The 16,765-nt window shown below is 42.9% G+C and overlaps 1 protein-coding gene across 5 annotated transcripts in view; it reads left to right on the top strand.

The window, feature by feature from the left end:
• The window catches only part of MTSS1 (MTSS I-BAR domain containing 1), a 164,356-nt gene that overhangs the window by 114,421 nt on the left and 33,170 nt on the right, over nucleotides 1-16,765 (top strand). For all 5 annotated transcript variants that reach the window (XM_084848842.1, XM_084848843.1, XM_084848845.1 and 2 more), the window contains exons 4-6: nucleotides 7,451-7,535; nucleotides 10,540-10,631; nucleotides 12,232-12,306. In XM_084848842.1, the coding sequence (XP_084704968.1) occupies nucleotides 7,451-7,535; nucleotides 10,540-10,631; nucleotides 12,232-12,306 (252 nt within the window). The remainder of the gene's footprint in view (nucleotides 1-7,450; nucleotides 7,536-10,539; nucleotides 10,632-12,231; nucleotides 12,307-16,765) is intronic.

Raw genomic sequence — 16,765 nt, forward strand, 5'->3', positions numbered from 1 at the left:
GATCCTGGTGAGTCTCTACTGGGAGTGAGTTGTGGCACCACCATCAAGAAGGCCCTGTCTTGTCCCTATCCTTGAGAAAGTAGGACCCCTGACATCAATCTCAAAACCCAGATAGGCTTATGCAGGAGCAGGCAGGTTCAGAAATAACCTGGTCTCAAGCTATTTAAAGCCCTAAAGGCTAGTATCAGCCATTTAAAACTGGCAATGAAGATGAAATGAAATTACATATATAATGCCATTGTGCATTATGCTTTACTGAATAACATAAGCAGAACTGACATGACTCTATCCAGAGGAGCTTACAAGCTAAATTTTAGCAGTGGAGGAGCAAACATTTTTTTAAAAAGTATTTATTTATTTATTTGTTTATGTATTTTGCTGCTGGCTTGAACGTGCTGGTTGAGAGATTCTAGTGAACAAACTGTCAAACTAACTTGAACTTCCCCTCGCACGTTCATCTCTTAAACAACGTGTTGTGTCATTTGTGCAAAAAGCATATAGAAATAAACTAGAGGGTGGTGCAGATGAAGCACAGGCTTCCTGTTCATACCCATAGTTTAACAAATTGGGAATCTCACAGTCCCTCCCATCCCTGGAGCACCCCCCCCCCCTTTAATGGTGGCTAAGCAGTTCAGTAGCGCCATTGGCTTGTTAAGGTTAACCAGGGTTATCGCTCAGCAGAGAAATAGGATCTGAATTGTTGTTGGAGATGAGTGTCAGATCCTGGGTTAAGGGTAACCTGAAATAGTGGTTGATATTGGTACCGACAAACTGCTTAACTGCAGGGCAGGGAAGGAGCCTGAATTGGTGAGGTTGGCCCCATGATTTGTAACCATGGTTAACAGGGAGCCAGTACTGTATGCCTGCTCTAGCCTCCAATACTTTCGGCACAGATAAAACAATATGTTGCACATTAATAGCAGTCAGACAATACTGAGCTAAGTGGACCATTGGTCTGACTAGGTTTAAGGCAACTTCCTAGGTTCCTTTCAGTTTCTCAGCCAGCACGTTTTAAGCACTGGCCTTAAATCTGGTGAAAAAAGATGTTATCTTAAAATGTATAAATGCCAATACATCTCTGATGGGATTTTTCTAGGAGCTTTAATGGCCTCTGTTGGTCCAGGAAGTGAAGATACTTTTGCTTTTTTGAATGCAGGATTTGTTTTTTTTTTTTTTTAGCAATTCTTTGCCCTCCTCCTTTTCTTCTGACAGGTGGCCTATTGCTGCTTTCCCATTGCTGTCAAGACTTGTGTACCAAATTTTTGGGCTTATGAGGCTTAAGGAGCCAGCTGCTGCTCTAGGAGTGGGATAGAGGGGGCTAAAGGGCGGGCAGGCAATGCTGTAACAGAATTAGTAAAACTGATGCTGAGAGTGGCTGCGGTGGCTACAGAAGAATATTTCCTCCTACAACAAACACACAGTGAACTGAAATGCGGTGCGTGTGTCGCCCAGCAAACTTAATCATGGCTGCGGAAATACTGAAATCTGCATTTTATTTTTGAATCTCACTGCATATATTATACATATACTTTTTCTGTAATAGTATATTGAAGCAAAAACCAGACTGTCATACTGTAAAGGAGGGGGAACCTGTAAAAATATGTATGCCTAATAATTGGATGGAGCCGCTAAACATGTAATTTCTGTCTCTATACAGTGCACTTGTCATTAGGAAATTGTGATTGTGTAGTAATACACTTGGGCTGCATTCCTGTGCGCACTTAAATGGGAGTAAACGTGACTTCTCTGAGCAAACATGCATAGGATTGCATTGTTAGTATAACTGTCCCTTTTGATACCTGGGCAATTTGGCTGTAGATATGAACAGTGTAAAAGCAATTTAAGAGCAAAAGTCCTCTTTTTCCTGATTAAATAATGTAGGGGGTGGGGGTAGAGAGCACATGGGGGCGCAGTTAAACAAAATGCTTGTGTGTTACACCCTCACAAACAGAAATGTCATGAGTTTGGAATATTTTTAAGGAGTCAGGCAATATTGTAAGTGGGAGGAAGGGACAGCTGGTATCCAGCGTAATCCTTTTTCTGTCATGTCTGCGTGTCTGCAGATTATATTTATTTTGTGTTTGTGTTGTCCGTTGTCTGCCTCGTTCTATTCTTTTCATCTGTTGAGCTTATTTTGTTTTCTTGGCTGGGAAGATGGGACAGAGAAAGGATGATGGGGGTCTTAAGTCTGGATCCAACCTAATTTTTGTTCTATCAGGCTCTCTAGATACGTTTCCAGTAACTGTTCTCGGAGATTAAACCCATAGAATAGGGCTTGATTTCTTTTTTTAGTAAGCTGCAATATACTGAGTGTGACCATCAGTCCATTTAGCACATGGACAAGCTGTACTCGATTTCCTCAATTTGAATACTGTACCTGCTAACTCTCGTGCTTGTATGCATGCTGAGATACTTTTTTGTCTCTCTGTCTCTTGCTTCTAATTAGGCCCTTAACAATGTTAGCTTTCAAAGAGGAGATCTAGATGCACAGCCTCTTTATTGCAGCGAATATGCTTTGACGAAAGAATTAAGTTTTCTCTGTCTTCTCTCTGCCCCCCTCTCGAGCTGCAGCAGACGCCTGCTCATTTGGAACAGCCTCTTCAGTATGCACACGTACAAACACCGCTTGCCCCCTTCTGTGGGCTACATGCCTGTGTGTCCATTAACACCTTGATGTGTTTCAAGATGGCAGCAGCCTCCCAAATGCGAGAAGGCTTTGAGGGGAGAGAAGAAAGCTCACAAGTGCTTGCATCAGATGGGGTTGCTGCTGTTTATGGCAATGATGCTTCACGGAGCCTTTCTCCAGTGTCAGGCAACATTGGTCTTTTTTTTAACAAAGAACTGCTGTGACGAGACCTGGGACTTCCTGTGCAGTGATTGTTGCAGCAGGCCCCCGTGAGGAGGAAAAGAGGTTGTAATGTTTCACCTTGAGGGCCAGTACACAGATGGCTTGGCTGCGTAGGTGATACGTAGGGTGAAGAGTGGGCCTTGGGGTTGTGTACGCACCACACAGAGAACCATGGCATAGGTAGGTGTTTAAGTAGGCCTGAGTCATATTATGTGTCCACCCTGTTTCCTGTGATGCTACCAGGGCCTATTGCAGTCTCACCCTGCCTTGCCCAACCTGGGGCCCTCCAGATGTGTTGGACTGCAACTGCCATAATGCCCAGCCAATAGGGCCATTGCCTACCTCAGAATTCTGGGAGTTGTAGTCCAACACATTTGGAGGGCCCCAGGTTGGAGAAAGCTGGTCTAAGTGTTTGTGCTCTGGTTGTTTTATTGAGGTGACTGTACAAGCATGAGGCTTGTTGATGCGGGCCCTAATTGTACAATGAAGTAATAGGCTGGGATACCGAGGCTAGCACATGTGTGTACATACACATTTTCTCTGTTCCATTTTGGAAGATAGTATGTAGGAATATACAGGGCTATCTTTATACAGAGTCAAACCCTTGCTAATTCAGTACTGTCTACACTATTGGCAGCAGCTCTTCAGGGTTTCAGACAGAAATCTTTCCTAGCCCTACCTTGAGATAAGAGGGTTTGAATCTGGGACCCTTTGAATGCAAAGCATGTGCTCTACAACTGAGCTATGGCAGTAGTACCCCCCCCCCCAATCCAGCCTGTCATATGAAGTGGAGCAAGGGTGTCCCTGTCCTCTCAGCTGCCCCCACATGGGAGTGATAATCTGAAGTCTGCCCCCACATTTAGGCCTTATGGGTATTGTCAATTATCCAGAAAATAATTGAGGCATCAGCCATGGGATTGAGGCCTACACACATAGGTCAGCTTTGGATGTGCTGTTCTTAGGTGGATAGATTGCACCATGCGATGGACTGAATCAGCCCCAAAATGTCATCTGGTATACCCCTTAACATTTGAGAAGAAACGCTTCCTGTTCTTGAAACTTCCTCAAATTCAACAAAAAGACTCTTCAAAGACAAAAAAAATGGGAAAACGTGACCACACGTTGGCAGCCTAGAAATTTTGTGTCTTACGCACAAAGTGCTTCAAAATGAAAGGTGTTTGCAGACCTCTTTCGGAATTCTGGTGTGGGGGTGGCAGCATCTGAAAGACTGGCCACTTGTGCATACCTGCATTTTAAAATACCTGAAGTGGAGAAGGTAGTAGAGATCAGCCTGACATTCAGATTGGGCCCATCATTTCCTAAAACTCGATAGCAGCTAAGGATAATCAAAAGGAAATAACTTCACACAAAATGTATCGAGTACATCATTACGAGGGGGGCCCTTCATGCGGTAATCGTGTGAAGGTGGTCTGTGTGTTTAAATGGGCAGAAGGGTCATGCACCTGCCCCCCTCTGTTTATGCTCAGTGGGTCGATGTTGTGGGGCAGGGCAGGGGAGGAAGCCACATGCTGTGGGAGTGGGGCCCTGCTGGCTTCATAATCACATGGACACCCCTCCCCCCATTAATGCATGAATGGGGCTGAGATGTTGTCATGGCCTAGCACAGCTTTTTCTTCCATTGGAAACAGTGTGCTGGGGAATTGATGGGCCCCAACTCTGTTCCAGTGAGGCAGTTAAGTTATGTTCCATGTAAAGGGCACCATCTACTGGTGATTCAGGCGTTCCACAAGTGCGGAATCTCATTTACAGGTACTTGGCTGTGTTACAATATTGTTCAGGACCCTGGAGCCATTGTGAGCTGATTTTGTGACTGAAAAAGCCCTCCCGTGTTTCTCCTTCCCCATAAAACATGGCACAGCTGTGTGATGAGATGCAAGCACTCCAGGGAAGAATCTGGAGCAATTTTCCTCAGATGTGCAGTTAGCTATTGCCCTTATCTAGAGTGCCGCTTTCATGGATGACAAAAATACACACGAGCATTTTTGTGCAAGCGTCCACAGATGCACTTGCCATTGGTGACTGCACCTTTTAACCATAAGAGCACGATATCATGGAGAATTTCTGTATTCCTTTTGAGCTTGGAGAAAGACAGGGGCTCTCTTGGGAGAGATGTGTAAAACAGCAAGACTTCTCTCTCTTTTCGGAGTGTCTCTGAATGGCAGCACAACAGGCGTGAGCCCCCACCTGCCTTCCCAGCTCTGAGCTGGGAAGGAGGGCAGAGGTTCCCCCCTCCTAACTGTATTGGGCTTTGAGCACAATGTGATGTCAAGCATGACCCTGCCCCTCCCTCTGCAGGAGGTAGCATAGTCACACAAGCACACATTTTTGTCCAGCTACCAAGGCCTACTGCATTTGTGGATCTGCAGTAGCATTCTTAGTGAAACCTTTTACAATCCCCTTCCAGTGGGGATTCACATAGGATCTCCAATGCTTGAGTGGATATAATATGCCTGTGGCACCCATTATCCCTTGATCCCTGGCAAATCCAGAACAGGGTTGCTGTTCTTTCCTGAGTTGCAGGAGGAGAACTTGCAAGCTTAGGTTCTATATCAACCTTCACTGAAAGGTGGTCGGCAAGTTGCCTGACATTGGGAGAAAAAAATGGTGTGGATTCACAAAGTTGAAGAATTGGATATTTGTATTTTACTGTTTTTACTCTAGATCTAAGGTCTCATGTGATCTCATAATGTTTAAACTATGTCTGTGTTCCCACTCTTCTTTTGTCTTCTTTATTTGCATTTTATTTCTAATTTTTATTTTATTTAAAGTGTATCTACGTATATATACTTCCCTTCATTACTAAATCACAGCAGGGTGTACAAAATTCAGTAAAAGAACAATTAAAATAAAATGCAAAGATAAAAACCAAACCAAACCCCTATTAAGCTAGGTATTCAAACCAGCAAACACCTGGGTAAACAGTTGAGTTTCTAACAGGCTCTGAAACACTGTCAAGGTTGGTGCCTATCACACTGCAAGGGAGCAAGAGAGAGAATTCCAAAGGTGAGTTGCCACAACCCACAAGGCTGTCCCCCAGTTGCTGTCAGATGCACAGGCAACACAAGACTAGGATGCCCTGATCTGTATATCTCACTGAACAGGTTTGTTGGTACAGGAGAAGGCACCTCTTCAGGTAGCTTGGTCCCAAGATGTTCAGGGCCTTTTATATCAATAACATGTTGAACCTGGTCCAGTAATATATTGGTAGCCAGTGCAGTTGTCTGAGCAAAGGTGTAGTATGCTCATGGTAAGTTGCCTCACTTGGCAACTTAGCCACCAAATTCTTCACTAGATGCAATTTTCAGACCAGTCTCAAGGGAAGCTGCACAGATAAAGTGTGTTGGAGTAATCCAATCTGTTACCAAGCATGGATCATTGTGGCCATTCTATTCCTATCCAGGAGTGGCCATAGCTGGCGTACCAGCCGAAGTTAGTAAACAGCACTCCTAGTCACCAAGTCCACCTGAGCCTCAGTGACAGGATGCTCTTTATAAATCGATACTTTATGGGCAAGTCAAAAATGGCTTTTGCAAACCTTTAGTTGGAAGGTCTGCACCCATATGAATCTCCCCTGTTTTCTTAAGATCTGTTCAGGAGACCCTCCTAAGTGTTCGGACTGATGTGAAGCTCAGTCCCATTTGTGGGTATTATTGCAAAAAGAGCTCCTGAAGAAGGATTGACAATCCAAAACGTGTTGGGCCAAGAATAAAAATAGCATCTGGAGTTTCCTCCCTCATTTTTTTCCCCTGTTTGTGGTGGTATCCCTCTTTCTGTGTTTTATTCTTCTCCAGTGTGGTGCCACAACCGTGGAATGCACTTTCTGGGGAGGCCTGCCTGCCTTTCTTTTAGTTTTAGGTAATGGATTAAAGACTTTCTGGTTCTGCCAGGCTTTTCCATTGAGTCGCTGAATAAACCCTTGTTGCGTTTTTATATAGGCATGATGACTCCAGTTAGCTGTTTTTATCTCTTCATTTGTTCTAATTTCTTTTGCTGTCTCTGCTGGTCATGTCAACCTCAAATCATTTGGAGAGATAGCTTCCCCACCCAGCAGCTGCTCATTGGGCAGCATATAATTTTTCTCCAAAAATGTGAATTCTGGCCAAATTTGGCACCAAACCATCCCTTCTACATCTGCATAATGCTCAGTTAGGCCTTTTTTAGGCTAATTCTGTGGCACGCAGCACTAGCCATTGCTGAGCAAGCTACTAAGGCCATCTCCCCTAGCCTGGGCATGGTTCAGTAATTTGTGTGAAGGTGCTGTGGATGTCATTAAGACCCCAATAAGGGTCTGAGTGGCTGGAGTGTTGGACTGGGAGTCAGGAGACCCGGGTTCTAGTCCCCACTCAGACACGGACGCTCACTTCATGACTTCGGGCCAGTTACAGACTCTCAGCCCAACCTACCTCACAGGGTTGTTGCTGTGAGGACAAAATGGAGAGGAGGAGGATTATGTGCACCACCTTGGGTTCTTTGAGGAGGAAAAAAGGTGGGCTATAAATGTAATAAATAAATAAATACTGCTTTTATTCCTTCCGTGCACTCCTTGGATGTTTTTATAAATAAGTTCATTTTCTTTTTCAGGAGCGACCAGAGAAATTGGCTCTGCTCTGACCAGAATGTGCATGAGGCACAGAAGCATAGAGTCCAAGCTCAGGCAGTTTTCAAGGTGAGTAATGCACATCCCTGAGCTGACAAAAGTTTGGAAATAGCTCTTCGTTAGCTTCTGGATTGCTGTCAAGATGTAATTGGTACACAGCCCCTTTCATTCAGGACTACATTAGGTTGTTTACTGGGGCTGGCTTCCAGCTAACCTCTGACTTTCTGTTGCAGAGGAACACCCTTTCTTTTTCTCTCACCAAACAAACTGGGCTTTGTAGAAGGGGAAGATTTAACTGCCCAACCTGAGAAACCAGGCTTGCCGGCTCAAGCCTCTTTTACAAACTAGGAATTCCTATCCCTGGCATTACTGTAGCTCAGCAGTGAATGAAGAGTGCCAAAGGGCAGGACTTCAAGTATTGAGAACTTGGGCTATTACTGCAAAAGCAAATGTTTTACTGGGCCTCCTCTAGGATCTGGTAGCACTCTGGTGTAAACTTGAGAGATTGAGCTACAAATTAGGGAATCCCTGGTGCAAACGTAGACTGCGCAACACATTCACTAAGGGCACAATCCTATGCATGTTTACACAGAAAAGAGTAGAATCATAGAATAGTAGGGTTGGAAGGTGCCTATAAGGCCATCGAGTCCAACCCCCTGCTCAATGCAGGAATCCAAGTCAGAGCATCCCTGGCAAAGGGCTGTCCAGCCTCGTCTTGAACGCCTCTAGTGTGGGAGAGCCTACTGCCTCCCTAGCTAATTGGTTCCATTGTCGTATTGCTCTAACAGTCAGGAGGTTTTTCCTGATGTTCAGCCGGAATCCGGCTTCCTGTAACTCGAGCCCATTATTCTGTGTCCTGCACTCTGGGATGATCAAGGAGAGATCCTGGCCTTCCTCTCTGTGACAACCTTTCAAGTACTTGAAGAGCGCTATCATCTCTCCCCTCAGTCTTCTCTTCTCAAGGCTGAACATGCCCAGTTCTTTCAGTCTCTCCTCATAGGGCTTTGTTTCCAGTCCCCTGATCATCTTTGTTGCCCTCCTCTGAACGCTGTCCAGTTTGTCTGCATCCTTCTTAAAATGTGGTGCCCAGAACTCCAGATGAGGCCTAACCAGTGCTGAGTAGAGGGGAACTAGTACTTCCCGAGATTTGGAAGCTAGGCTTCTATGAATGCAGTCCAAAATAGCATTGGCCTTTTTTGCAGCCACATCACATTGTTGGATCACATTCCGCTTGTAATCGACAACAATTCCAAGATCCTTCTCGCTTGTAGTGTTGTTGAGCCACGTATCCCCCATCTTGTAACTGTGCCTTTGGTTTCTTTTTCCTAGGTGCAGAACTTGGCATTTATCCCTATTAAATGTCATTCTGTTGTTTTCTGCCCAGCGCTCCAGTCTATCAAGATCACTTTGAATTTTATTTCTGTCTTCCAAGGTGATAGCTATCCCGCCCAATTTTGTGTCATCTGCAAATCTGATCAGCATTCCCTGCACCTCCTTCTCCAAGTCATTAATACAAATGTTGAAGAGCACTAGGCCCAGGACTGAGCCCTGCGGTACCCCACTCGTTACCTCTCTCCAGTTTGAGAAGGTCCCATTGATAAGCACTCTTTGAGTCCGATTCTGTAGCCAACTGTGGATCCACCGGATCGTTGTTTCATCTAGTCTACTTTGAGCTAGTTTGCTCATCAGGATATCATGGGGCACTTTGTCAAAAGCTTTGCTGAAGTCGAGGTATATGATGTCTACAGCATTCCCACGGTCCACAAGGGAGGTTACTTGATCAAACAATGAGATCAGATTCGTCTGGCAGGACTTGTTCTTGACAAATCCATGTTGGCTTTGAGTAATCACGGCATTGTTGTCAAGGTGCTTCCAGATGGATTGCTTGATCATCTGCTCCAGAATTTTCCCAGGGACTGATGTCAGACTGACTGGTCTGTAGTTCCCAGGTTCCTCCTTTTTACCCTTTTTGAAGATAGGGACAACGTTAGCCCTCCTCCAGTCATCTGGCACTTCACCCGTCCTCCATGATTTCTCAAAGAGAATAGACAGTGGATCTGAGAGATCTTCTGCCATTTCCTTTATTACTCTCGGATGCAGTTCATCTGGCCCTGGAGATTTGAACTCATTCATAGTAATTAGGAGTTCCTTGGCCCTATGCCTATCAATCTCATGCTGCAGTCCTGCCCCTTCAGTCGTATTTCGCCTTTGCCAGGGGGGTCATAGACCCTCTTTTGGGAGAAGACTGAGCCAAAGTAGGAATTGAGCACCTCTGCCTTTTCTTTGTCATCTGTTATCGTTTTGCCATCCTTATTTAATAGCTGAACCACCATTTCTTTCCTCTGCCTTTTACCATGCGCGTAGCTGAAGAAAGCCTTTTTGTTGTTTTTAGCATCCCTTGCTAACCTCAGCTCATTCTCAGCTTTATCCTTCCTGACACCATCCCTGCAATTCTGTGCTACCTGCCTGTACTCTTCCTTTGTTGCTTGGCCTTCTTTCCACTTCCTATATGTGTCCTTTTTTGTTTTCAGGTCATCCCTAAGCTTTTTGTGAAGCCACATTGGCTTCTTCTGTTGTCTTCTACCTTTTCTTCTTGTTGGAATTGTTTGTGATTGTGCCTTGAGAATTTCCTTTTTTAAAAGCTCCCACCCATCTTGGACTCCTTTTCTCGTTAGCGTCGCTTGCCATGGGACCTTACTTATACCCGCATGTCCCTGGCTGGCTGGGGATGCGGGGAGTTGTAGGACCTTTTTCTGTCTAAACATGCATAGGGTTGCACCCTAAGTGCCCTTCAGTGAGCCACTGTATTTCAGCCTCGGCCCCACCGCTTTTGCTTGATCTGCAGTATTCAGACAATAATGCAAACCCTACCTTGCAGGGATGTTGGAAGGATTGTTGAGATCAGGTATATGAAATGGTATGGTCCAGTCTAAAGTATCTGTATAAATGTGAAGCAGTTATTAACATATATGAAGGGTTTTCAGAGGATTCCATAAAAGGGGTAGAGTAGATTCAGATTGACTTTTCTTCCTGCAGGATTTGATTCCTCTTTGTGTTTTTTCAACAAAATTAGTGCTTTAATTGACTGTCTGATAAACCCACTTCAAGAGCAAATGGAAGAGTGGAAGAAAGTGGCCAATCAACTGGATAAAGACCATGCAAAAGGTAGTTACATGGAAAGGGAAAGATGGACAGATGCTACAATTTTTTGTGTTTAAAAAAAAAAATTCTTCCCAAACAGGCTGTCTTCCTTTTGTGCAGTGTACTGAGGAAATAAGTGTTAACTAACCATCTCGCAAGGTGGTGATGACCACCACGGGTAGATGCAGACATGGTACTGGCTCCCTCTTAACTGCAGGCAAGAGACTGGACCTTCGCTGCAGCCCCTCCTGTGTCTGGAGCAGATTTTCCCCTCCTGTCTTAACCATGGCTAATTGTCTCGTTAGCACTGATGTTCATAGGAAACCATGGTTTAATGTTGTTTTCAAATCTTGGTTGAATGGGAACTGTGGTAAGCCTGAACAGTAGCTAATGTTTGGGTCAATGTAACATTCACTCTTAAGGCAGGTGGTAGGACTAAGGTTTTCAAGAGATGGGAGGGATTGTCCAGAAGGGAGTGTGTGATACTGCTGTTGCTTTCTGATCTCTTAACCAGGGATAGGAGGGAGCTAGTGTTGTGTCTTCATCAGCCCTTGCTTAGGTAGGAAACCACCATCTCTAAAAAGAGCAAGGTGATGTGTTCATTTTATACAGAAATGTTCAGCCATGAGATTACTGGTGGTGGTGGTGGCTTTTGGTGATTGTGTTGTGATTTTATGTGTGTGTTTTAAATAGTCCCTCCGTAAGAAGGAGGTACAATCAGAATTTGGGACCATGAAAAGTTTGAGGAGATGGAATCTATACTTGTGCCTCCTTTTACTGCATAGGGGTGCATTCATGTTCATATTAACCACAAAAAACAATGGTTCCTTAAAATGAACTTGTTAATTCACCATTAGATCTGTTATGCTTTTTAAAACTATATTTTTTATTAATTCAGTTTATACCAAATTCAAGAGAATAGAAAATAATTTCATAGAATTAAGAGAACCCTTATAGTTTATAATATTATAATGTTAATATAAACTAACTTAAAAAAAACCCACAGCAGAAGTTGCCACACTTTCTTGATACTGTCTGCTTAAGAGCAAGCTATCTGGCTGCTTTTAATTATAGCTGCTCTTAATTGTTTGTTTTAAAAGTTTGTAGTTTGCTTTTTATGTTATTGATTTGTGTGTGTGCACGCACGCAAGCTACAGAAGTAGTGGATGGCAGACAGGTTGCTGGTCAAGTAGAGTCCTGCTCTTAGCAGACTAGGAGCCAGGTCCTGTTCAACCCATTTCTCCTTGTGACTACTTGAATATCGGAGCTTGCTTTTATGAGGCCATCTCTGCAATTACTTGCAACCTCCCTAGTTGCAGGTGATTGTGTGCTTTCTGTTCTTCCCGGATCTTTTGCATACTTTTTCACGCTAGATTTCAAGGTACTATGAAATGCATTAGGGCACTTGATTGCAATCCTATGCACACTTTCCTGGGAGTAAGTCCATTGAACTCAATGAGGCTTGCTTCTGAGTAGGCATGTATGCAATTGCACCATTAAATATTCTTCTCCTACATTGCCTGTCCAGTCTAGAATCATCAAGCTTAGCCTGAGTTTTACAAAACATAGCACAGCAAAGACATCAAATTTGTTGATATTATAGACTGTTTGTGTATCTCTTTAGAATACAAAAAAGCCCGCCAGGAGATAAAAAAGAAATCTTCAGACACACTGAAACTGCAGAAGAAAGCAAAGAAAGGTAAATTTCCCCATGTTTTTTCTTTACATGTTTGATGAGGTGCTGCTGTGACGATTCCATTTTTCATCATAGTGATACTCTTTGATCATTATGGCCATATACATAAATAATTATTTGAATATATTGATGGTTGATTTTTGTTACTGTGCCTCACCTAATCTTCACCCAGGAGTAAACTTTATGAAATCACACTCCTTTCTAAATTTGCTAGACCACCAGCAAATGACAGCCCCTCCATGTATTGCTTATACACCCACTATTCCCAGACACAGGTTTGGAGATGATCAGTGAACACAAGATTTGCAGCAAGGTTCCAAGGCCTGCTTTAGGATCTATTCCAAGTTTGAAGGCTGTGCATATGTGTGATGCCTCATAATAAGTGCTAGTGTTGAATAATCACAATTGGTCTGAAACATGCTGGACAACTTCACCTTCAATATGAGCTTACTAGGACTTGCAACCCCACTCTTACAATTCAACAATCCCAGAGTGGCCATGAGTCATAATTTGGAAGCTTGAGCATAACCTGCTTATTAACTTACTACCAGTACAGGGAAATAAGACTCTCACCTCCCCACTAGCCACAATCAGGTGTTCCTCTTGCATGCACAGCTGGGGTCCAACCTCCAATTTGGGAAATACTGCATTAGTGGATTGGATTGGCATGCGACTATTATTGATATAAGGGGTTCTAAAAACAGCATCCTATTTATTTATTTTTTTGAAAAATTGACAGTCTACCAAAATTTGCTCAGTGTTTTATAATGGTGTAAAAATACTGGAAAGTGAGCCATCATATTGAGTGTCATGCAGCAATTAAATCAGGAAACTATGTTGTTCCCCCCCTTCATGTTCAGCCCTTACGTGGTAAAACTCCCATATTCACTGCTGTTTTGTTGGCTGTTGTAACAGGCATTTATTTGTGCTTAGGAGGAAGTTTGGATAAGGCAGTAGAACTGCGTCATGTGGGTGCACTGATACATTTCCGTATGCAAACCACAGATACATTTTAAATATGTGTGTTGCTACATTGGTTCCGGGTCAGCCTTCACATTGAAATCCTAGTTATGTTTGTTCAGAGCTCTGGTGTAGGTGTATGTTTTCTGTGGCACCCTCTGTGCCTAGCTGTCCAATCTCTCTACTCCATTCTTCTGTGCTTCCAGCTAGCCATCTTGCCAATTCTGAGGACATTGGGGTAGAAAGAAGCAGTCCCATATCATACAGAAACTATTCTGAAATGTATCCTTCAAGGGCAAATCTCATCCTGAACTGGTTGGGATTAACACTCCAAAGTTTCAAGTATGGCATTAGGAGCAGGTGTGGCTTAGTGGTTAAGACGCAGCTCCCGTCTTCAGTCCTAGCTTCTGCCAAACTAGCAGTTCGAAAGCAAGAAATTGCAAGTAGATAAATAGGTACTGCTTCGGCGGGAAAGGTAACAGTGTGCACCTTGGTGTTCAGTCATTCCGGCCACATGACCACGGAAGCGTCTTCGGACAGCGCTGGCTCTTCGGCTTAGAAATGGAGATGAGCACCACACCCTAGAGTCGGATAAGACTGGTTGGGGACACCTTTACTTTTTTTTTTTTTATTGTTAGCTGGCCGTTTAAGGTTGTAGAGATAACCAGCCCTCAGGCTGGTGTGTTCTTGGAGTTGAGCTTTCTTCTAGAGTCCCCAAATAGTCTTCTTTAGTAGTAGCTCACTTTCTGATTTTTACTTCCTTCTCACAAATTTCCCTTCAACTGGCATGAAGTAATGATAGTTGTAGTCATGCTGAAATGGAGGTGCCTGTTCATTGTTTTTGTGTATACTTTTAAAATATAATGATAGTAAGTCTTGACGGAGTGAAAGCTATAGTGAGAATTAGTTTTATACCTTCCTGTAATGCTTAAGAAGTAGAGCAGCTTTCCCCAACCTGGTGTCCTCCAGATGTGTTGAACTCTAGCATCCAGTTTACCACACCATTAGAACCTTCAAATTGGGAAAAATTAAAAAAAAACCACAATAAATAAAAGCGGGACCTATAATACTCCCGCAAACGTATGACCCATCGATATTGTATGACAGGCTGATTTTATAACCATTATTCTTTTAGATTGTCATGTAGAACTAGTTTTTAAACTCTTGAGTCTTGTTCTTTTGAACCTCAGTTGGACAAAGACAATACATAAGAGACTGAAATTATCAAAAAGTGTGAAGAACAAGGTCTAAAGCTGTAGTGTTTGAAATGGTATTTCAGTTTTCCATAATATATTTGAGCAAGTCTGTGTCCAGAATATGACTTTGCCTTGTCATGGTTTTTCTTTTGAGAAACTTTGTCTGGTATTAATCAAAATTTATTAAAAAAAAAATCATTTAGGCAACTAGACTGTTCTTTGCTGGGGTATATATTCTCTTCAGCCTTGTTTCTCAGCCTCCTGCCCTGGCAGTATTTTAATTGCATTTATACAATTTTATTAAGGGATGGGGGATGAACAGAGGGAAAGCAAATAAGGCACACATTGTGAATTGTAGTTGTGTCTGCCCCCAATCATATTTGGTGCTTAGGGCACTTCCACATGTACTGATTTGCAGTTCCACGCATTCAGTGGGCCCATTACTGTTCTGGTTGCTGCTGCTTGGTCCAGATGAGCTAGTGGAATTGGCCCAAGAGGTAGAGTTAAATTGTGGCAAAGCAAAAACACTAGTTCTCAAACCCCACAACAGAAAGTACTTCATGGAGAAAGAACCTCTTCCATGAGGTACTTCCTGATTGACGGCTGATGGCACCAACACCTAGAAAGCATTTTTTGGGACAAATTGGAGAAAGTTGAAGCCAAAAATGAACAAACTCTCTGAAGCTCACCTCAGATTCAGAAATTACCTGAGTTTGTTGGGTAAAAGAAAAGGGGGGGGGGAGAATTTGGGTAATATTTTTGAGCCAAACAGAGGAGCTTGGAAAAATTACCACCATTACACCACAGCCAACTTGGCAACTCCTCCTCTTCTACAAAACAATAAGAAAGGAGGGTAAAGAGGCCACAGGGGCAAACTTTGAGGGTTGGGAGATGACTTAAGACCAGGGGCAGGTGTGTTTAAGTGGCAAGGGGTGTTGTGGATGAGGGAGGGCAGTGGAGGTGTGTGTGTGTTTGAATGTGTGGAAAGCAGGACATTCTTGGATTAAATCTAAGCCAGAGGAAAAGGTTGGGGCTGTTAAAATTCACGTTTGTTTTGAGGTTGGTTTTAATGAGTCCCTCAAGTTCATTTCTGAGCTTGGCTTAGGTGAACTTCACCAACATCCTTGGACAGAGTACAGGAAATGTAAGCAAGGAAATTTTCCGCCTGGCAGCATCAGTTCCCCTATATTTAAATAAATCACACTTTAAATGTGCTTAAAATATATTTAAATATTTAAATTGAAATATTTCAAACATTCTACAGGCAGATACATTAAGGCTATAGTTTTAACCTGGCAGGTTTGAGGTAGACTTCAGAAGGCCTGTGCAAGTGCAGCCCAAAACAGTGCCAGGTGAAACTGAAGTACCTTCATAATGTAGACAGAAGAATCCAATGAACGTATCCTTCTCTGGCACAATATTAATGAAAAGATGGGATAGAACAAAATGGCATGGAATGGGAATGACATGAGGAGAGCTGAAAATGGAGAATCTGCTCTTTGACTACAGTGATGTGTGTAGTTGGTTCTCTGTAATCTTGTTAAGATGGAGTATCTGGAGACCATGTTTTCTTTGTCCAACTACCTGTTTGTCATAGTCTCTTTTGTTTGGCATGCCTACATAAATGGAGAATTGTTTGAAACAGAAATATGTCCTTCATGTTTTGTGTGTGTGTGTTTGTGGGAATTACAAAAAAAGGAGAACTAATACAGGTCTCCACACATTCCCTGTTTGAACATTATTTTGTGATGTGATTGGATTGGTAGTGATGTTATTATTTTACCCCACTGTTTGTGACAAGCCCTCACAAAGCAGCTTACAATAAAAACGTTTAAAAACAAAATGATGGAGGTATAGCCATAAAAAATCTTGATTTAGAGTGAAGTTATAGGGCCAAAACTCTTACAAGTTTTCTCTTGGTAATATGACCACAACCACACTGCCAGATTTCTTGTGCCATTTCTTATTTGAATTCTTATGGATGTGCTGACATTTTAGTTTTGTAGTCAGCTTTAAATTTATACCCAAGCTGTGCTAAACATGGTTATAGATAGTTGTATAAATACCATGATGCTAAGCAGAATGTATGAATGTATAATTAAGGGGTTTTTTCTTTGGAAAACTGGTTTTCATCCCAGGTCTGGAATTTATTGCAGTTCCTTTATGTCCCTAATGTTCTGCTGCACTACATTATCATTTGTGTCCACTTTCATACTTGTTTATCAACCGCATAGGAAGCACTTCAGAAGTCTTGGATCTATATTTTTTTTTAGCTCAATACCATTTGCAAGTGGAAAATGTGGCTT

The sequence above is a fragment of the Heloderma suspectum genome, chromosome 4, assembly GCF_057233095.1.
Source record: "Heloderma suspectum isolate Gila_16-S chromosome 4, 16-S_ref, whole genome shotgun sequence".
Lineage (NCBI taxonomy): Eukaryota > Metazoa > Chordata > Lepidosauria > Squamata > Helodermatidae > Heloderma > Heloderma suspectum.